General features: G+C 39.7%; 1 protein-coding gene across 1 annotated transcript in view; it reads right to left on the bottom strand.

The window, feature by feature from the left end:
- RFFL (ring finger and FYVE like domain containing E3 ubiquitin protein ligase) overlaps window positions 1-23,862 on the bottom strand; it is a gene marked incomplete at its 3' end in the record, with an annotated part of 41,598 nt that overhangs the window by 11,977 nt on the left and 5,759 nt on the right. Inside the window, exon 2 of the mRNA XM_006925156.2 lies at window positions 4,468-4,655. Within this exon, the coding sequence (XP_006925218.1) occupies window positions 4,468-4,647 (180 nt within the window). The remainder of the gene's footprint in view (window positions 1-4,467; window positions 4,656-23,862) is intronic.

The raw sequence follows: 23,862 nt of genomic DNA, 5'->3' as shown, positions 1-23,862 counted from the left end.
TGCTTCATCTCTGAGCTTTTGCAAGTACCTAGGAACCACTTCCTCTCTTTCCACTCTGAGATTTGGGTATCTCTTTCATGTTTCCTAACACAAGCTCCTCCTCTTCCGCCTTCTCCTCAAACTGGTCCAACTGAAGAGGCTGGGTCCCAAACTCCCTCCAAAATTGTCAGGGCTGCTATTAAACCACATGTAGGTTTTACCAAAACAGATGGGATATTTAGCTTGTGGCAAAATTACAGCCTGCCATTTCTCTCCAAGACTCAAAACTCTAGGAAGGCAAGGGCTAAATCCTTGTGTGTTCTCTGTAAAGTCTTAAATGTTATCTGTGCTTTGCATCAAATGAGCATTCAGAAACTACTGACCACAATAAAAATAAGATAGTAGGATCCATGTAATCATATCAATTCAACCATTTCTAGAAAAGACATTTTATTTATTTATTTATTTATTTGATTTTTATTATGGTGACTGGTTAACAAAATCCAGTTAAGTTTCAGGTGTACAATTCAATAGAAAAGACATTTTAAAAGCCTGTGGCTGTTTATTAAATGATAAGAATGCTGATACACTTAAGCATGAAATTACAAATGAAAATTTATAATGGAGAAAACATCCTTAATATTCACAAAACTCATTGTGAACTACACAAAATTATCTCTTACTTTCGTAGCAAGAAAATATTTTATTGATAACCATCTTTTACCAACCAAACTGAAACTTGTCTCCCCTGACTACCTGCCCCACCAAGAAAGCTCTTCTTGCCACAGAAGATTTTGTCTTGTCTCTTTGGATGGCTATATATTTGTCCCCACCTTCCTATTAGACTGCAAGCGCCCTGTTAACAAGGATTGACTTACTTTATCTCTGCCTTCCTACCCCAGGCAATACTTGGCACATGGTAGATAGTCAATAATTTATTTTCTAATGAGTAGGAAAAAACAGTTCCTGATTTCAATCATTTCTCATGCTCCTAGGCACCCAGGCCAATATCCTGTCATCTTTTGACCTTCTCCTAACTTCACCTGTCTTCATAGGCTGCGTACCCTTCTATCTTAGGTAGCTAAGTACCTTTGTGTCTTTGAGTCTTATATTTTCCATCTGTAAAATGGGTTAACAACAACTACTTCACAGAGTCTGACATAAAGAGATGCTCACTAAATGGCAGCTACATCAATCAGTCTCAGCCACCACCCTAGACCAGGCTCTAATAACTTCTCACTAGGTGTGTAAGAGCTTCTTCCTAAGTGCTATCCTTACCACTAACGAAGCCACATCTACCACCTGAAACAGGACTGATCAGGTCATTCCTGTGTTCAAAATCTTTCTGATGGCTCCTTGTTGTCTGGTGGCTATAAGCTCCTTACTATGGCAGTCATGGCCCTTCGCCACCTGATCCCAACTTCGTTCTACCTAATTTCCAAAGTACCCTGCACTCTGGCCAAACAGGCCATTCACAGTTCCCAAATACATCTTACACTTACCCTACACCTGGTGACTTTACTTCAGCCACTGTTTTGCAAATCAATCTTCCTTCATCCAGCTAGAATTATCAATTTACCAGTAATGCTGGATTCCTCAGCACATAACTTATGCAGCAGTTACTAGTTCTTTGCAAATGTGGGCCTCCTTAACCAGATAGTAAGCTCCCAGAGGGAAAGGCCTAAGCTTTCCTCAGCTCTGTCTCCACAAAGCTAGAACCTCTAGCTGCTAGCATGCTGCTGGTACAGAAATGGGCCCTCAAGGAAAATTTCCAGCATAGAGTCATCTACCATAAAGTAATAAAAATAAAAACTCTTGGGTATACTTCTTCTTTTTCAAATTATTCTCAACTCAACTGTCCATTCATTCATTCGTTTTATTTTAAAATTTTTATTGCCTACCTACTATGTGTCGGTCACTGTTCTAAGCACTGGAGAAAAAAGTTATGAACAAAATTGACAAAATCCCTGTTCCTATGTACCATCAGAAGACAGGCAATCCATAAACATATTTATGTCAGGCAATGATAACCACTACAAAAAAAATAAAGCATCTTCCCATTCTTTCCTAACCATCAATCTCTTTTCTCTGAGGGCAATTTCCTTCCTCATTTCTGTTCTCTCTTCTGGCTGAGAAATGTCAAGAACTTGCTACATGCCCTAGTTCTCCCAAGTTTTCAACATGCTTGATGTGCTGATCTCCAAGCCTGGATCGCCATCATTGCCCTCTTTGCTCTTTCCCCATTTCCACTCTGAGAATATAGCTGACATTTAAAAGTGAGGGAAGGTCACAATCCCCTGCGGGTACTGTGGAACTGTAGCTAAATTCTGGGGGAGTTACAAGTTATACACAGATTTGTGACTGCACAAGGTGTCAGTGTCCTGAACCACCACATTGTTCAAGGGTCAACTGTGTGTGTGTATCAGTAATGTGGACATAACGACAACAACAACAACAACAACAAAAATCAGCCAAAAGAAGTAAATGCAGTTGCCTCTGAGGAGAGCAAAGTGAGAAGTGGGATTCTATTGTTTGTGACTAACTTTGTTGAACACTTTGACTCTGTAAGTTGTATACTTACATAACTGTAATAATTTAATTATTGAATAACAAAAGTTATTCACCACCAAGTTAAAAAAAGAGGTTCAAGCAAACATATTGCAAATTCATGCTGCCTCATTTAAATAAGGGTTTTCCCTATTCTTATCAATTACTTTGCCACTTCTATCAGTGGCTGTTCCTAGCATTTCCCACAACGTAATATAATGAAAACAGCAAGATCTTTGGCTATCAAACAGACTCTTGATGTACCTGAGGAATCCTTGAATCTAGTATCTTAGATAAAGAGAAAAATTTATCTGTAAGATGGGAACAAATAATGGTACATATTTCATAGGCTGTTGTAAGGGTTCAATGAGATAACGCATTCGATAGGCCAAACTCAGCGCCAGGCATGTGACAAGTACCCAAAGCCCTCCTTCCATCTCATCTCAGATCCTGACTCTACCCCAATGTCTCCATCACTGAGAAGACAGAGGCTATGCCACGCCGAGTTCCTTCCATTCTCCACGTCAGTCTCAAACCATTAACTAAACATTTCAGTGTATCAAAGGCAGGGTATCTCTGCCCATCAAGCCACAGCTCCCTGGCGGCCTGCAGCAGCCTCTCTGGTTGAGTTCTCGCAATGCCTGGGGTAGCCACACAAATCACAACAAAGCTCTGCTATGTGCCCACCTTCGTTGCATTACAGTGAAGTGCAGGCAAAATACAACCTACAAGGCAAAATGCCAAACCTCCATCACCTTACAGGTACAAAAAGATAGGTGGTCAACACATCGAACTGTGGAATTTCTGACATGTTGAATGTCTTCTGGGAGACAGCTTGAGAGTCAAAGACCTGGGTTTAAATCCTGGCTCTGCCATTTAATAACTATGTAATCTCGGAGAGCTACCTAAGTAGAGGGAAGAGAATGAGTATTTTAATGTCTCCTGTGCTATTCGTCAGGAACTTCACATATAAAGTTTCTTTTTAACTTAAATTCTAAGCCTTAGTTTCTCATATGTAAAATGGGAGTTTAAGGACCCTAAAACTTACATCATAGAGTCATTGTGAGAATTAAATGAAACAAAAAATCTAAATCGCTTAAAACAGTCCCTGGCATATAGCAGATGGTGTAAAAAGGATTTTTCTTTCCTCTCTCAAATTTCCCGTTATCACCATTTTAACATCACATTCTAGGCTATAAACCTCTTGTTCTGTAGAAGAATACAGAATGCAGGAGTTACAGAATGCAGTTCTTTCTCCAGGTCAAGGTTCACCGTCAGCCCCAGTCCTACCTGACCACAGAAAACACACTGCCTCTGAGCGCTGATAGAGGGAAAGCCTACACCCACAGACCATTAGCCAGCCAATAGTTTTACTTCCTGCTTGCTAATCTGGAACACATGGCTACAACATACTTCAAATAAAATCGCTACAGTAAATAAACTCAGTCTTAGTGTTGTTAGGGTCTTGATGTACTCCAGACGTCCTTGACACTGCTTTCAATAAAAAGAACAACTTAATCTGTAGTCAGGCTTTTTATGATGGCAGCTAATGAAGAAAATAACATCGAGTGACTGCTACATTCTAAGCATTGTACTGGGCACCCTTCGCAGTTTATATCACTTTATTCTCACAACCCTGTGAGACGGGTATAACTATGATATCCTCATTTTATAAATGGGGAAAATGAATCTCAAGAAAGGTTAAGTCATACAGCTCGAAAATGGCAAAGCTGACATGTGAATTCAGGTCTAGCTGGCTCAAAATCTATGCTGAGATGCTTTGGTTTTGCTTGGTTAGTTTTTCTTTAATAGTTTTGTGAAAAGAACGGGTCTAGGTTACCAGCATTGCATAGACAAAGGCGAGGCAGCAGGCATTATAGAAAGGTCAGTAGGCTGGCCCAAGAGCCTGAGGTTGTAGCAGGCCAAGAAGTCAACACTCACCTTTCTGGCCATGTTTGCAAAGTGGGCCCCACAGGACTTGCAGCTTGGTTCAGAACCTGTTGGAGAAGGGAAGGAGCTGTACCCAGGATTGGAATAGGCCTGCGTCCTGGCTCCCTGGGGGGGTGGGGCCTCCTCAGGCTGTCCATCCAGGCAGAACCAGTTGCAGCAGGTTGCCCACATGATAAAATCTGGTGCAAGGGAGGAAAGGGATAAAGGTCAGAGTTAAGACACACTTCTACTGCGCTCCCATTCCTGAGGGCATAAGGGAGCAGGGAAACTCAATCCACACCTGCTACCAGAGTGAAGATATGTTTTTAGGGGCCACAGATTTCTTGCCACCTCCTTCCTCTACCACCATAGATGACTTTGTACATAAAAAGTGAATACAGACATCTGATCTGCCACGACAGCATGGGCTGCCAAGTTGGCACGCTGCCTTTGAAAGGTTGCTAATTCCTGCTTGGGTTTAATCTGAGATCTAACTTCAATAAAATCTTTTGCCATAGCAATTACAAGTGGCCTAACACCCACTTTATTCAAAAACATGACCTTGCCCCTAGAGCTCAGATAGAAAGAACATGCACACACACTTATAAGTGTATAATTCCATATTCACAATGGCCATGTGAGGAGGTATTATTTCCCTTATCTAGATGAGGCCACCCAGGCTCCAAGAAGTCAAGGTCACACAGCTAATATATAGAGAACTGAGATTCTAAAAACCCAGGTCTTCTGACTCTAAACCTGATGTTCTTCTCCCTATACCATGCTGCCACCTCTTGGTTTCCCCTCCCACTAGCCAACAGAACTAACTACCCTGACACTTGCATCTGCAATCTTACATAAGCTTCCATCACAGCACATATAAGTCTGTTGCACAGATATGTACACTTTGTTTTCTACCACTAAACAATAAGTTCCTTGAGCACAGGGACTATTCATGTCTGCATTGTACCCTACCCAGCATCGTGTACATAGCAGATGCTCAAAAAACATTTCCTTCCTTGCTTAATCAGTGCCCCTGTCAGTTTATTAAGACGTTTTGGACTATTATTCCCATCTTACATGCCAAATACAGGTACTAGGGACAAGCAGATTGATGATTTTTTAAGATCACAGAACAAAGAGCATCCAATCCCTCAAATGTCAGAATAACCTAAAGATTGCACGACAGTCCACTAAAACACCAAGAACTACTATGATACAGTTAGAGTGTGTGCTTCTCAATAGACCAAAGCAGTCAATATGGACATTTTAAGCCTGAACCCTTTTTACAGAGATAATAAATGGAACATTTAGTATTATTACTCAATAATCAGTTCACACAAAAGAATGGTACTTTCTGCTCTGCCTCCTGACTCACTGAAAGTGCCTTTGTTAAATCCTAGTTCAAAGATGTGATAAGCTAGAAGGAACTAAGAAGCCAACAGACTCAACCTTGGTCATTTTATAGAGGAAAAGAAAGAGGCCCAACAGAGGAACTTCCTGGTTCACACAGCTATAACCTTAGGCCTCTGATAACTCTAAGGTCTTTTCAGCCTCCTAAACACAGCTATAACCTTGGGCCTCTGATAACTCTAAGGTCTTTTCAGCCTCCTAACAGGCCTCCAATACATCTGTAATATAATTCCTTCACTTCTGTAAGTGGGTCCAACTAACACCTGGCTCCCTCACTTGCCTGTGACCCCATAAGAAGAGGGACCATGACAGTCATATACTGCCCAGCAGATAGGTGAAAACAAGGACTACCAAATGAATGAATCGCATACAATATATAAATATTAACTAAGCACACATTCGTTCTATTTCCTATACATCAAAAACATTTCTTTTTGACTCACTATTACTTGTCTGAAGACTCTAAGTTCCCAGAAGACAGGGATCTAATCTGCTTTACTTGCAATTAATGGTTCACATGGAATAATGAAGTAAAGAGCAGTTAATTAAACGAGTTCTTTGTTGGCAAGAGAAGGGAGACAACAGTGGAGTAGTAGCCCTCTGAAGGAGGGATTCTGTAATTCTTGAAACTGCCTGTTCATAGAAACATCTGAGACAGAATGTAATAATACAAAGAACATAGGATCTGGAATCAGAAGACCTGGGTCCCAAGCCCTGACTACTTATGGACTCCAAACAAGTCATAACTTTTTTGTACTTCATTTTATTCATCTGGACATTCTCTGAGCTGTGAAGCACTAAATAAACGTTACTTCTTGCTACTAGCATTATAACAGCATTTTAACTTCAATTTCTCTGGGAAGGTACACGCAAAAAGCAAACAGCGGATCTGGGCGAACCTTGGGAACACCTGATCTAAAGGGGAAACAGAGGAAAACCAGCCAGCAGAACAGAGAAAGGAAGAAATGGGAAAACTGGAAGAGCATTTTGAGTTTCAAGAAATTAACCAACACTGTCCAAGGTCCCAGAGAGCAGAATATAATAAAAAATGCAAACTTTCCAATGCATCTAGTTTTAGGAAAATGTGACTGCTCTTTCCTTTTTTTTTGAAGAATGAAGCTGAACAATAACCTTTGGTTGGAAAGTGAATGAGAAGTGAGGATTTGCCAGACTCTAAGAGCAAATTATTCTTTCAAGAAACTTCTGACTGTGAAGAGAAGAGAGAAAGTGGTAGTTTAAGAGGACCCGGGTCACTAAGATAAATGTAGACATATTCACAGACTGCAGAGGGAAACTCCCAAAGACTAGAAGATGATAGGGGAAGGCAATAAATGATGAAAATAAGGGCCGAGAGGAGAAAGAAAAAGGACCAAGTGATCAGATGCCAGTGGACTACTTATTCCTGATCAAGACAGGAGTCACCTCTTCCACCAGAGTGGAACAGTGGTGAAGGCAGATGTAACCAAAGATAAGTTTTTCATATTAGCAGCGAAAGGCGAAAGAATGAAATAAGAAAGAAAGTGTGGAATGTACTTTAACCACAAGAAGAAAATAAACTTTTCTTCCACACTAGGAATCTACATGTTGCAATTTTTTCCCAAGAGACAAGGCCCTTGCCACATAATGGGTAGACCTAGTTGGTAAGGCACAATCAGTAGGAAAAACCTGGAAAGCTGGTCAGCTGTATACTGTTTCAACCCATATGATTTACGAGCACTTAGGATGCACCAACTATGTGCTGGGCGCTGGGAATACCAAAAGTGATTCTGACAAGGTCCTTGTTCCCAGTAAGGTGCTATAGTATAGCTCAACTAGGCCATCTTGATACTAGAGCAAAGAAAGGTCCTCCTTAGCTGGAAGTCAAGAGAACCTATCTTTCTCAGCACTGTTTTAATTCTCTCAACTTTGGTTCTAATCTTAACTGTCCCCTCTGAACAGCTCTGAAAGAAAAGCTGTTGGCCTGTCCGAGTATTTGGCTACTTGTAGGAGGACTTGGCACTGTGAAAGACTTGAAATTTGCCACTGTTACAGGCCCCACGTTTAGGTGAGAACAGAGTGTTACCCTGGGGATATGTCTATGCGGAGAAGGGGCTATCATGGAAGGGGCTAAGTGGAAAGACTCCATTGCTAAAATACCTTAGACCTGCTCACTCTAACAGAACAGGTTCACTAAAGTCAAAAGACTAGGCTTTTACTCTTTTTGACACATTAAATACAAAAAAGACACATTTCCTAATGTGGTCTGTTAAAAGTACTCTCTTGCTAAACTGGAAAGCCCTAAGCCTAAATAACAACTATATTCAGGGTTATTTCAGGGAGTGAAAGGAAAGAGTCCCTCTCCAATCTGCAACCCTCCTTCTGATCTTGAAAGAAAACTATCAGATCTTCACTGAGGGCTTGAAAATTCCTTCTCCAGTTCCCAGTACCCTCTTCAGAAAAGATGGGCTTAGTGATTTAATCCTCAAATACAGCCTCTGACTGGTCTCCTACTGAGTTTGTTTGAAACCTGCTAAGCTCTCCTCTTCCACTCTACCTAACGGGAAGAAGGATGGGGGAGGTGGGGCAGGAGTGAACAAGAAAATTTACTATTCCCTATGGAAGAACCCCAGGGGATGAGGCAAGAATGGCTAGCTAGCACACAGGATTTTGTCAGCTTGATAAGTATGCTGGTATTTCTTGGGAGACTGAGCCCGGCTGAACAAGACAATTAATGTTAACCACAGGGTAAGATAAATGTCCTATCCCAGGTAGGCTGAGCACAGTCAGAATTAGAGGCAAAAGGAGAGGTAATGTGATTTCTCTCCACAGTCACTTCTCTTGTTTATCTGCCCAAGTCAAATAATTTTAAGTGGATCAGTGGTTGTCGTGGGCTTTTCCATGGAGGAGAGAAGTGTGAAAATGGACCCATGGAGTAGAAGAGTCAGAATGTCAGTGCCCTGGTAGAATTAGCGCTAGTGTGCAGTGCAACTCCGAAACCGCCTTGCGACAAAATCTAAGGCAGTAAAATCAAGTCTCCAAGGTTCTCATCCAATCTACTGTGATTTTAATTAACCAGTCTGTGTACCCAGGTACTTCTGCAACAAGTCTTCACACAGATGCAAGAGAACAACATTTTGGTGAACCTATTGTATAAGATTTTACAAAAATCCTTTAAAAATACCTAATTAAAATGCCCTCAATCCTCAAAGAAGTACCTTTCTGACATAGCAAATCAGAAAATAGCTAGATGGCAAGCCTTACAGAATCATCTCTAGTTTATTGAGAGTGGTTTGCCTATTGTCACTACTATATTCCTGGAACTATTAAAAGTATCTATGTTGTAAGTACATAAAGAAAAGTATCCCACATGTGGATTATTAATACAGAATGGGCTTTGCTTCATCTTGTATATTATCTTTAAAAAGCAATTAAAGTACAATTTCAATAGTTTTGAAAGGAAATGTTATGAAGAGCCTATCAATATGGCTTAGCTATGCCTTTTTGAAATAACTGATAAGAAATTACATATATTAAATAGTAAAGAAGAAAGTAGCTATCCATTGGAAAAATGCTTATCTGCCAGGCCCTGAGCTAGGTACTACTTAGTGTTATCTCATGTGATCCTCACAATACTTCTGGGAAGGCAGATTAGTTCTTCCTATCTTCAGGTAAGAAAACCAAGGTTCAGAGAAGTTATAAAACTTGCTAAAGGTCATAGTTACAGGGTTTGAACGAAGTCGCTAAGACCCTGAAGCCTACAAGATAAAAATGTTCCCAATTCCACCCAAAGAAGAAAATCTGTCTGTCTACCCTGCAGCCCATTCCCTTCTGAGCTTTTGCCTCCCATCTCTACTGGGGCTTTCCCATCAGCATGCAGGTATGCTACAGAATTTCCCAGAGTTTAAAAAACCTTGTCATAGAGAAGTAGAAATTACAACCACAAAGTGTTACACACCAAACACCTACTGGAATGGCTACAATGGAAAAGACATACTAGCAAGTGTTGACAAGAATATAGAGCAACTGAAACTCTAACACTGCTGGCAGAAGTGTAAACTGGTAAAACCACTTTGGAAATACACACACATGCATACACACACACCATGGCTTTGCAATTTCATTTTGAGGTATATACTCAGCAGAAATATATTCACTAAAATAAGTATACAAGAATGTTCAGAGCAGTACTATTGTAATAGCCCCAAGCTGGAAACAATCCAAAGTCCATCAACAGTAGAGTGGAGAAATATATTATGATATGTTAATAAAGCAATGAGAACAAACTACTGATAAATACAATAGTATAGATAAATCTTATAAATATAATGCTGTGAAAGAAAACTGGCACAAATGAATATATACCAAATGATTCCATTAATATAAAATTTAAACACAGGCAAACTAATCTCTGGTGTTAGAAATCATGATAGTAGTTATCCTCAAGGGTAGGAGAGTAAATGGAAGGGGCACAAGGGAGCTTCTGGTAATGCTGTTTCTTAAGCTGAGTGCTAATTATACAGATACTGAGTTTGTGAAAGTTCGTCAAACCATACACTTACATGTACTTATCTAGTTATATTTTAAAGTTTATATGAGTTGTAAAAAGCATCTAAGAAAATAGTTGTAATTTGTAAAAAGCAATTAAAAAAAAAAAACAACATTCTAACCCCATGTCTCCCACTCCTCAGTAAAGGCCCTTTTCTCTGCTCTCCTGTACATCAAAACTTCTTCAAATATTTGACTCCATTTCTTCAACCTCTAATTCACTCTTCGACTTCTCACATGCAGTGTCCAGCTTATCCTAACCTTCCACCTAATTTCCTCTTTGCAAGATCACCAAGGAATTCCAAGTCGTCAGGTCCAAGTGAAACTTCTCCATTTTCACCTTACTCAACCTCCCAGTAGTGCTGGACACGGTGACCCTTCTTCCCTCCTCCTAGAAACACTCTCCCCTCTGATCATTTCTAAGCCTCCAGAACTCTGCACCATTGGTTTCCCTCCTACTTCAAAGCTTCTTTGCTGGTTCTTCCCCTTCCCTCTGTTCTTAAATGTTGGGAGTGCCTAGGCTGTCTTCATTACCCTCTCCATCCCACTCTCTCTCTGGAAGAGACCCAGTCAGTGGCTTTAAATACCAGTCTTAAGCTGAATAGTCCTAAATTCTCATCTCTATCTCCTCTGCCCCCGACAGTGGTTTAAATCACCATCTCTCATCTATTACTCACATTTCCCTCCTTAGGCTCTTTGAATTTGCTGTGTTTCTTCCACCCAGACTCTTCTCTCCAGAATATCAGACACTTGGCTCCTTCTTGTCATTTACCCCTCAGTTTCAATGTCACTTGCTAATCTCATACATAACACTTAGTACTAGCTAATATTATTTGCTTATTTGTTAACTACTTCGCCTAACTAGAATTAAAATTCCATGAGGGCAGGGATTTTGTGCTCTACTGTATTTCCAGGGTCTAGAATGGCTTCTTGGATGAAAGAATAGCCTCCTAACTAGTTTCCCAGCTTCAGTTCCTGCCCTTCTCCAGTTCTTTCTCCACAAAGCATCACCCACTTCCCTCCTCCCCACAAAACACATGCACTTAAAGCTCTTTAATGGACTCCAATTGCATTTTTGAATAAAAATTACAACTTCTTACATGAGTAAAGACCCCGCATGTGCCATCAGCCCCTGCTTGCTTCTCCAATTCATGTGATGCTATTTTCCTCACCATTCACGAAGCGTCAATCCATGGTAACCTTCAGTTTTTCAAGCCCAACTGCCTCAAGGTCTCTGCACTTGGTCTTCCTGCCGCTACTTACTGCTCCTTCTCATCTTTCAGGTCTCAACTCAAATATTACCCATTTAGAGGAGTCCTCCTCAGTCACATAAACTCTCTCATGGCCTTTTCAGTTTCCTTCATGAGAACTGTTATAATCTGTAATTATACTTATTTGCTTGTTTATAGCAAGAACCTCATCTGTCTTCATTTTTTTATCTACAACATCTAAGCACAATGCCACTTCATAGTAGGCATCCAGATAATCTGTGGAATGAACTGAGGCCAAAGGAATACTCGGTATTTTATCAATACAGCCGATGAGGCAAGTTATCTCTCCTTAGGGCCCAAAGCATTTTATCAGTATTTATAGTGACAAAAAGTGACTATTAAAAAGTCTTTTATTAAAAACAAAGGGTAGCTAACCTAGGGCAGGTTACCTAAGCTTTTTGAATCGGTTTCCTCATCTGTGTAAAAAATACCTCCCTTGTTGGAAGGTAATTGTAGGGATGAAAAATAAAATACATAAAAGTGCCAAACTTATAGTAAGTGCTCCATAAATAGCACATTAAAATAATCATTAAGCTGTAAGTTACAATTCTAGAATGGCAACAGCCTGGATGTTCAACAGTGACTGACTATTGGCTGGAAAGTCCAAAACCCTGTTTCTCTCTGGTCATCCAAAGCTTGAGTGTCCTACCATCCCCAAGAGACTGGGTTGAGTGGGGGCCCTGGCACAACTGATCACATCATCCACACAATACAGACTCAATCGTTACCCTGAGAACTCACCTGAAATTTAAAATCATCTCTCAACTTGGAAGGCTGCTTACTTTTAAAAATGTTAGTCTAAAAAGAAAACTTGAACTCTCTCAACACTGTTTAATTTAAAACAGAATCTCAGAATCTTAACTGGAATTTTCCAGTAAACTTGCCTGAGGTGTCTACCTCAGAAAGAGAAGGTTTAAAATGCTGGTGACAACACAATGAGCATCAAATAGGGCAACTGTTGTGCTTGTAAGTAAACAACCCACAGAGTAAAGCATATTACAAGCTGGTCTCATTTGCTGGTGTGGAACAATGAAACATGTTCTCTGTGACACTGAGATTATTTCTGAGGTATTTATTTCAGAATAAAGAATTCAGAATACCTAAGTCACAGAAGAGACAAGTATAGTGTGGAACTTTAGAACCCAAGGACTAAATGAGAACAGCTCTGCTGAAATGCTATATGGGCTGGACATAAACAAGGGATATTTCACAAGGCTAGAACAGAACAGAGGAAAACATTTCCGAAGGCCCTAAAACCTAATAGACATTTTCCATCCTCCAAAGCAGTCCTTTGGATGTAGGTAATGGATAATGTTTATTTCCTAGATAAGAATTTTATTTTAGGGCTAATTCTTTAGAAAACAGAAGAGTAAAAAAAAAGTTCCCAAATATGTTTTATTTTGTTTTTAGACTCAGTCAGACCTGACCTTAAATCCTGGTTCTAACACATAGTAACTGAATGAGCTTGAGAAAGTTGCCTCTCTGAGTTTCAGTATAACTGGAACGAACTTACCTAACCTCTCTGGCTGGATACAAAGTAACTGCTCAGTATAAAGACAGAGCATACCTTTACCACCTTTACCCGTCAGGGTATAAGGCAACTACTAGGCAAGTCACTGGGCTTTCAATCTTACAGAAAGAGCAGAAGGCAATACTAGACATTCAGTAAATGGTAGGCATTATCATGAGGCATGAGACTAATGTTAAATGTTTGCCTTTCTCCAAACCAGCTTCCAGAACCTCAATTCACAGGTGGCAAAGACTTCAAAGACATTATTAGGCCTGGGGCTTGGTCTCCTCTCTCCTCCAATTCCCAAGTCATATTTTAACATAAATGATCAAAGCTTTAGCTCCTGTGCTGTTATTTCAGGCGGTAGACAAGAAGAAAATTGTAGGCGTTATTCAGACTCAAGGGTCCTGGAAGATTTTATCTTTTAAGGAAAAAGAAAAACATTACAAAACATCTAGCCTGCCAGGTGAGTTGTTACCATTTCCATCTATTGACTCATTTAATACAATAATCTTGCAAAAATCAGAATTAAAATACTCATTTTGTAAATGAAGAGGCTGGGCCCTGAGGGTTGGGTAACTGGACCAGGGTCACACAGCTAGAGGGTGATGGGATGTAAGTCCAAGTTCTTTGATTAATTTGCAGTCCTACAGAAAGAAGGGATCGTCTTTCACCATCCAAACTCCCTACCATAAGCACTAGTAATTCAAGGGCCCATGCTCTTGAAAGCAAGGTTAATGGACTATGGAAAAGACAGCAGAAATCACCTGAAGTGGCCAGCAGGGAAGAAGTATTTAATACTAGTTTCTATTCCCTTCTAGGGACACCAAAAGGGGTACCTACCCACCAAGCCAACCTTTAAACACTTGAGGACCTTGTAAAAGATGCAATAGACAGAATAACCACCCAGAATTTTAATTTATACATCCAATAAGTTCTCTCAATCTCTTACTTACTACAACTGTAGGGTACTAGTGCTATAGAAAGCCTCCGACTTTTCAAAGATAAGTCCTTAGTCAATATTTAAGATGTGTTTCAGTTTCTATTCTTGCCTAGCTTTGTTCCAGCTGAGTAGGGGTTTATGACTTAATTACGTCAACTACAACCAATGCTCTATTACTCTCCTTTTAAAAGTTTTTCACTGGTAACCATTAAATAATAATGAAATAAACTCTTAGGGCTCAGTGCCTCCCTTGCTCTCCTTGCTCTTAGCCCCAGCTACCCTACTATTCTTTCAGTCCCTCAAATGCCAAGCTTAGTTTGTCTTTAGGAACCTCCCTCAAGCTATTTTCTCAACCTTTTTCTCAACCACTGTTCCCACCTTAGCTCACACATGCAGCAGTTCTTTCCTCAGGGAAATGTGACCCTGTCTGTGCTCTCATGGCATCTTGTACACCTCCCTATAACACACCTCTCAAACTTTCACTCATTCATCTGATTATCTATTTAGTGCTACTGTCTGGCAAGCCCTCTCTAGTCACTGGGGATTCAACGAGGAACCAAACGAGGCAAAAATCCCTGCATTGCATGGTGATTACATTCTGAGGGGATGAGCATTCCAGCAGCACTGTATTTAATTGATTTCCTAAGAATTCGTGTAATTCTTTTTAAAGTATTCTTTTCCCAGGGTTAGGGGGTGGAAAGTGAAACAGGAAACAAGAACGAGTCTATTTTATAGCTTTAGCTCCAGCCTTAGTGCCAAGTAAATGCGATCACCAGGCATTTGAAGAACTGCTAAAGGTAACAACAGTAGGGCTTTAAAAAGTGGAGAGGTGGGGCAGAAATTCATGCTTGAAAATTCCACAGTCGTGATTCCAGGGTGATCAGCAAATTAAGGGCTTTTAGCCCATATAACCACATAAATACCTGTAAGGAGAAGTCTGCCAGTAAAATGTCCACCTCACACATGCTGAAGATAATTTTTAAGTGTCTGCTAAAATTATTTGAAAAACAAGAAAAGAATAGTAACAAACTGATTTTTTAAATAATAGAAAAATATTATAGCATTAGAAAACCAGAAAGGAAAAGCCTCGAAGATGAACAAGACCCTCACTTCCATCCCTTCCCTTCATCACAAGGCACAGAGGCTTCAATGTCCTCCAGGGAATTTGGGCTTGGAATGGTAATGTGATAAGAATTGCAAGGAGTACAAATAAAAATGAAAACAACAAATAGAGAAGCAACGTAACAGAGAAAAGAAATGCTAGATATCAAAGAGACAGACCTCTATCAGATACGCCCAGGTCCACGCAGAGCTTTGCCTGTTACTACTGACATGCACAGCACAAGTAAGGTGGATGGAGAAACATGACAAAAGGATGTATGAAACAGAACAATAGAGAGTCTTGGATCATAAAGTGTTAAAATGATAATATGAAAAAGGGGAAGAAAAGGAGAGATTTCACTTTCCACTAGTAATAAATGAGTTCTTTTCCTAAAGTGGTAACTGTTGTAAACAACTGAAAAACATACTTAATAATCACAAGTTATAAATGTTCTTGGAAATTCCCTGCTTACAACTAGTCTATGACAAGTATCTGCAGAGGGACCTCAGCATCTGCTATTAAGTTCAAGGAAAAGTAATTTTAACCAATGGAGCTGTGCCAAAATATCACCCTCGGGGTCTGACCAATTAAATGGCTGCTTCTTAGTGTGAAGTTTAGGAGAGATGACAAATTGAACACTGCAGCAGAGAAACCTACACATTTAATTTCTGCCCAGGCATTTTGCCCCAAAGGGTGAGTCAATCAGGAAAGAAAGCAGTTCAGAGTAAAATCTCCTAACAATGCTAAAAACAGAATAAACAGATCTGCAGTTTAATTACCACAGGACCCTTCTTCCATCAAAACTGATAACAAGGCTCATCAAGAATAAAGAGACTCTGATCCCCCTCAAACTCTTGTGCAGGAAACCAGACTAACCAGATAAGCTTTTCTGGACCTTCTGACTGAAGAAGCTGCTTCTATGAGATGTTATCACAGTGAATAACTAATGGGTAACTGGGATAAAAAACGGTTCACAAAGCCAGCGACTTGGTGAGAAGGTTTCTAGCACTCCTATGCCTTGGGAAAAGGCTACGCTTCAGAATAAAATTGTGTCTAGGATCAAAATTATGCATTTTACCTTTCCAAAGTGGACTGCACAAATTACTATAGCCAAATGTGCTGTGATGTGGAATGAACAAGGACTCTAGACTCTGGTGTTATTTAAGCTTTATTGAGCATCTGTTATTGAGCACATAACAGATGCTCAATAAAGTTGGCTATAAATAATTAAGGTTTTTTTAATGTGACGAAATTTATCTGCTTTATCCTCTATCTTCCTTTTTGTGTTAGACATGCTGATATCTTTAATCAGATTCAATCTAGTTTTCCAAAGATCCTCCAAGAACTAAACAACTCCAGGCCCCTCCCAAAAGCTTTCAATTTTATACTCCCTGAAGAATTCTTCTCAGAGGTGGTCAGAAGTGTTATGTCCTCTGTGCAGCCCTAGGCTGTAAAATTTCTACCCCGTTATACCCACTGCTAAGATTTTTGTCACTTTTCCAGCAATCCAGCTAGTTTAGACTCTCTCCTTTAGCTCCTCAATCTCTCTTGCCTACCAAATACAAAGAATTAACACATACACCTCTGGCCCCTACCTGGTGTTCCATAAGTGCTTGCACTGCACTGAAGTCAGGTGGGATTTTGTGATAAATCCAGGATGAATTCAGACTACCCACCCTTTCCTTCCATAGACCTTTGGCTTAGTTTGATGTTTGCTCTTAATCTGAAAATGATGCTGACTTTCTGAAATGTTTTCTGCTCCTGCCAGGATGTGATATGACCAGTATCTATCCCAAGAAGCAGAAATAGAGATTTCTAGTTCGCCCAGTACCACAAAGAAAACCTGTTTTCTCACTATATTCTCCTTGTGAACACATGTACTTAACCTGGTCTTCAAGTTTTATTCTTTGCCTATATATCCCACAACAAAGTGCACACTGGCTCATATTTTCCGCTCTTTTTCTCCTGAGAAAAGACACCTGTGCTGATATGAGGAAGTAATGTTTTTCTCATTGATGAGATGTGCTACTACTTCACACATTTGCTCCTAGAATTACAAAGTGGAAAGATGACCGTCTTTATAATGTGGCAAGGATACATACAGGATGCAAAACAAGACTCAGACCTTTTCCTATCCCATATTCATTAGCTTATGGTTTGAGACCATCAGAATGGACCTGTTCTGAAATAATTCAAACAGTTAGAATAATCCGCAAAGATCCCAAGATTATTTCCCCATAGATATTTATTCTATAATCAATCCAGGCCCCTAATGAACATAGTAAAGCAGATTTCGCAATGGGAAGCAATGAGGAGTGGGAGGGAGGTTCAGAAAATAGGGGTTCCTAAGATTGTTTACCAGCTGAATGACCCCCCAAAACAAACTATTCATTTAATCTCTTCTCCAGAAACTTGCCTAAGGGTAAAACAGTTCGGCAGTTAAAAAATACACCCGGCCTTCAACACTCAAGGAAATTTTCAATTCAAAGACTAAAACTAGGGTAATTTGTAAACTACCATGCTCAGAAAACACTCAAAAGATGTACTAGAAATCCTAGAATCTAACAAAAGGAACCTGTAATTTAAAAGGCTGGTGAATTCTAGGCTAAGATTTTCTATTGTTACTAAAAAAATAAACAGCCAAGCACAGCTTGAATCCTACAGCTACTAAAAGAAACAAATTAGCAGTCAATTAAGTGGTTCCATTTTATAATGCATATGAACCAATAATGGTATAAGCTAGGAAAAACCACCATGCACCAGGAAAAATGACCTGATCCCTAGAAAAAAGATGTGCTCCTCCTGTATAAAGACACGGGCCATAAAAGGACTAGTTGCTCCTTTTAAAACCAGAAACAGAGACATCTTCAGCCAAGCTCAAATATTAAAAGTTTTCTTTTTAACCATAGCAAGTTTCAAAACAAAGGCAACACAAGTTACAGTAAAGACAAGCACATCCTGTTTGCACTTGACTTCCTGTTCTGAGCTATGTCTTTACACTGCTGCTCCCTAGCCAAGAACAGGCAGGTAACTTTCCATAACCGCCAATGACTGGTTCACGGGACAGAATTTCAGTGAGTGAGGTAAGATTCACCTAAAAAGCACGAAAAACAATCATGGGCCTCCAAGACAGTTTCTGGATTTCCCATGCTTCATACTAACATTTGACCTAGAGTAAGCAATAAAAATTTCACATAAAAAGTGCCAAGATAAGAAAATTAAGCCTTAAACAAAATTTGGAATATAAAGGCTGGGGAAAAGAGCAAGAAAAATATGGATATGTTTTTATTATTAAACGTTGGCCTCTTTTCAAATGTAGAAGGAACAGATTTCTGTCAGCCAGTCCCTACTGAGCAGATTCCCAGAATGGAACCACCCAGAGTGATCAGGACTGTTTAAAAGGCCCTTCCGGTGAACACTGTCCCTAATCCAACCTCCTACCAACCTAAGTCTTCTTTTCGGCACTGCAAAAAAGCCTTCAGTTTTAGAAACCCAGACTCCACTCAAGCAAAACTTTCATTGCTTTCAAAGAGCTAGTGGTTCCTCCTCCAAGTCACATTCAGTGTTGGGAGTAAATGCTAGGCAACAAATATCCCAGTTTTTATGGACATGTCATTTCATTTAGCCTCTTTGGGTCTGTTTTTTCATTTGGAAACAGGAGAGTTGGACTACACTAATCTCTGATGCTTCTTCCAGCTGTTGAAAAAATTCAGTGATTCAACACTAACTGCAGAAGCTTCTGTGGCTTACTGCATTACTTCTTTGGTCAAATAGGATGCCTCTAACATCCTACATCCTACAGTGTGAGAATATATGCCTTGATCTAACCTCCCAAGTATTCAAGGATTTTTTTCTTTTTCCCTTGAAATGTGGATCAGAAAGTTTCCCATTTGAAGGCAACAGACAAACAAACCTTAAGGACTGTTCTTTACACATGGTCTTTTTATTAAGATCTTAACGCAATCATGCTGGTCATATGATTCTTGGAGAGAACAGAACCACAAAAGGATGGAGAAAATCTGACCAGCAGCATGTGGCACTCCTGCACAGTGACTGCCAATGGGGAAAGAATGAAGCAAAATCTGAGTAAGAAAAGGGAGTAGTGAAGACAAGTTTGGTGAGTCAAGGCAAAGGAAAGCACAGCAAGTTTAAAAGAAAAGGAAATGGAAAAGAAAGAAGAAAAGTGAAGATTGGGAAAGAAACATAAACCAATGAGCAGAAACTTAAGTCTGAAATTCTGTTTATCCATTCATTCATACAACAGATATCAAAATGCCCACTATGTACAGAGAACAAAGCTAGACACTAGAGGAGATACAAAGCTCAACCAGACAGATGTTCACAACAAGGTTATGGTCTAACAGGAGATAAGGGCATGTATACAAACAATTGAAATATATGGCAGAAAGTATATTGCGTCATAAAGGAGACATGAAAGAGAATCTTCTACTATGAGACCCAGAGGAGGAAGTGATTACTCCCAGTGAGGGATCAGACAAGGAGGCTTCACAGGAAGAATGACATTCAAAGCCAAAAACACAACAAAACCAAGGACAACCAACTAGGAAATCAAGGACATACAGGTACAGTGAGTAACTGGATTTGATTTGAGATATAAGTGGGCACAACAATAACAACAACCAGCAATCCAGAGAGCCATGGCTAAATTGGATAGCTGGATTGAAGCCAGACTAAGTATTCCAAAATCAGACTCAGAATTTGAATTTAAATCCAGTGGAGAAAGTGGGGTGGAGGGTGGAGGAGGCTGACAAGTTGGGAGCTGGAGGAATTTCATAACTTAACCCATAAAATTAAGATAATAAAATCAACACAAAATCAATGTTTGCAGATATGTAAAGTCCCTCTAAGAAGATGCAATGTCTTCCAAACCAAAAATAAGAAGAGGACAAAAAGTCTTGGATGACAGTATTAATATATTTAAAAAAAGAATTGTGACCACATCAAAGTGTGGTCAACAAAGAAACTTAGAAGCTTTAAAAAAAAAAAAAAAAAGGAGGCCATTTTGACTCCAGAATTATCCAAAGCAGAGAAATACTGGAGCTAGGTGACACCATCTTCTCTGCAACAGGATAAGGTTCTTCCATGAAGCTTCAATGGGAAGAGGATACAGTAGCAGTGAGGTTGCAGGCTCTTAAAAGTCAGAGGGACTTGGTTCCCATGTCAGTTGAGCCTCTTACCAGCTTGGACAGAGCCTTGGTTTCCTCTTTTGTAAATTGAGGATAATTGTGCCTACTTTGCAAGAGGGAAACTGGGAGAATTAAATGTCCTCCTGTATGCAAAGGACTTAGTATAATACCTGGCTTATAGTAAGCAATCAATAATCTTAGCTTTTTTGTAACTGCATCCTTCCCCACAAACTATTCTATCATATTATTCCATGATCTCAAGTTTGATATTACTGTTTCATTTCTCAGATCTCTTGATATTGAAAAGCAATATCCTAGCAAAATCCACAATCTTGTTAACAGGAAAAGAATCCTTCAGTCTAAAATAATAAATTGGCATTCCTTTTTGCACATGGTCACTCAAAAGTGTGAATAGAATCTTGTCTCCAAAAGACTGATCATTTCCAGATACAAAATAAAATACATTTTATGAACTCAGAACCAGACCTAAAGCATAGTAACCAAAACCCTCAGGGGTCTTTTTGAGAAGCTAGATGGCATCCACCAGGCCAGCCCTACATAATGTCACCCTCGATCTACAACAAGCCAATATGGATAATATTTCTCCACCTTCCACCTCTCAGACCCTTCAGTCATATGCTACGGTGAAGCATTTTATCCTCTCTAACATTCTAGAAGTCAAAGGTCTTATCTTATCCATCTTTGTATTCTTTCCTCCATACCTCCAATATACCTTGCATCAAACAGAACCATAAAAAATATTTACTGTAATATTAATTTAAAACACAACTTCTCTTAACACAATCCATTGCAATCTGCCATTCCTACACACTGGAGTCCTTTTCTGATTTACTGAACTCTTAATCTACACTTTTCTGTCCCTCCCTTCCCCTACCCTCCCCAACCTCTCCACACCTGAGCTACCAAATATTACAGAAAAGTCCAAAGACTTCATTTACTGGGTTCCCAACAAATGCATACAACCAGGACCAAGCCGCCATCACTGGGCTAAGAAATCTTCTGTTCATCTCTAGTCTCCACATCAACTTTCCAAAGAGCCGTGTTGTGCAGGGTTTAGGACATGGGGCCTGGAATTAGAAATCAGTCTTCCTGTGTGACCCCAGTTATGGTGCTTAACTCACCTAAATTTCATTTTCTACATTTGTAAAAACGAGTACCAAAATGAGACAATCAAAGCAAACCCTTAACAACAGAGTGCTCAAAAAATGAGAACTATTACTGTTTTCTATTTTGTCTAAGTAATCTTCTAACCCTTATCCTCTGCCAACTTCGTAAGATAACTAGAAACCGCCTTACCTACTTTACTCAAATAACTGAGTTCCATCCAATTATTTTGAGAGGCAGTGGTCATGGTTGAGTAGAAAGATCACTGCAATCAGGAGTTCAGCTGGTGCCATATACTAGATATGTGACCATGCACTAAATGTTTCATCTGTGCCTCAGATTCCTCAACAGCAAAATGGACATTTTAATATGTTCCTTATAGAATCACTGTGAAAATTAGATGGAAGAATGTGAAAAAGCATTAAGCAGAAAAAGAGGGAGAAGAATAAGCGAGGTGATAAGGCTTTTAAGTAAAACAGACCAAGTTTCAAATTCCAGTTCTACCATTTAACTAGTTGTGTGATCTTGGACAAGTTAAATTCTCCAGTCTTCAGTTTTTTGTCTATAAAATGGGGAAAATAACTTTACAGGGTTCTTTATTTTTTCTGACCAGTTTTACACAGACGCATCTGACAGCACTTTACCTCCCGTCCAAATTGGATGCTTCTCGTTCCTATCCTCTTATTCTATCCTGTCTCCTTTATTGCTGCAGGGAGACACTGCAAGAACCCATTTGGGTTTCATGCAGGTTTCACAGGGTTCTTCAGAGGTTTAAAACAATGTGCAGACCACTTGGCATGTTGATTTCTCATCCGACGTCTCTCTGCCTCTTTTCTCTCCAGCTCCATAACTCTCCTTTATTCACTAGACCAGTAGAGTCACCATTTTTGACCAACAGTTAAAAAAAATTAGCACATCTCCAATATACCTATATATAACAGCAAATTAGACAAGTACTACTATACAAATACACTGTCCTATCTAAAACAACACTAAAAAATTTCAAAGGGTAAGATAAAAATCTAAAAAACCTTAGCTCTAACATTTCCTTCACATATCCCAAAGGAAGGTCTTACAGATCCCTAGAATTTAGAAATTCATTTTAGAGGCCATTATACTATTAGGCAAACTGTTTAAAGACAAAGATAAATAGTCTTGATATAGCTCCCAGCACAGTGACTGGCATAGAATACAGATACTCAGTAAATGGCTCATTATAGTTTTTAAAAACCTGCCTTCACACATACTTCTCTGGGCAAGTTAGCAAAAAGTGAGCTCTGTGCTAGGCCTCACTATCTCTTTAATTCCCAACTTCCCCTCAACAGAGTAGCTAGTATTCTGCTTCACTTTCATATCACACACTTTTTCATTAACTCCACTCCACTCTACTGAAAGCCTTTTCTCCAAGATCAACAATGACCTTCCGATGGCCAAATGCATGGCTTTTCCCTAAGGCCTTAAACTTCATGACCTCCTTGCAGACCTATCCATATTCTTCCTTCAGTCTCTCTTATAGGCTCCTCCTTCCCCTTTAGCTCCCACCGAAAGTGCAGTAGCTTGACTCTCCCTTTGACTTCAAAGACCATCTTTTTTCCTGTCCTTCCCTAGTTCCTCTTTTTGCCCCCTAAATGCCCCCTAAATGCTCTGTATTAACCATTCTTCCTTTTCTTCTCTAAGTGAATTCTATTGATTCTACATTTTACATATATTCTGCAAATATCCTGTTCTCACTACATCCATTGCCATACCCTGCCTTGTATGACACTTTCTTAAGAATTACAGCAAACACCTCTTTAGTGGTCCCCACTTTGCCACTCTATTCTCGACACAGTAGTCAGGGTAACCTTTTATTAAAAAAAAAAAAAAAATCCACTCACACTCTCTCGCTCTCTCCCACTCACACACACACCCTGCTTATTACTCTTCTGCCGTAAAGCCTTCAGTGGTTTCTCACAATGTCCTGTAAAGCCTAGACTCCTTATATGGTCCACAAAGGCCCCATCTAATGTGGGCCTTGCCTACCTTTCCCACTTTACCTCATACCATTCTCCCCTTACCTTCACCTCACCCTAAGCCTTTGGTGGTCTCCTTTAAGTTCTCCCAAAATAATAAATTATTTATTGCCCTAAGGCCTACACACTTGTGGTTCCTGGAACATTCTCCACAACTCTTTCCATGAAGCTGGCCCTTATCTGTCAGACTTCAGCTCACCTTCCCTACAACATAGTTGTCTGGCACACAGTGGAAGTTCAAAAAGTATTCACTGAATGAATAGAGTCCACAGTCTTTAATCAGATAACTCCAAATCTAAAGATCTGGAATCAATCTCACCTTTCAGTTCCAATACCTCATTTCTAAATGCCTGCTAAATATCC

Source organism: Pteropus alecto, unplaced genomic scaffold (assembly GCF_000325575.1).
Source record: "Pteropus alecto unplaced genomic scaffold, ASM32557v1 scaffold98, whole genome shotgun sequence".
NCBI lineage: Eukaryota > Metazoa > Chordata > Mammalia > Chiroptera > Pteropodidae > Pteropus > Pteropus alecto.
The sequence above is the reverse complement of the archived record's forward strand: the minus strand, read 5'-3'. Positions and strand labels throughout refer to the sequence as shown.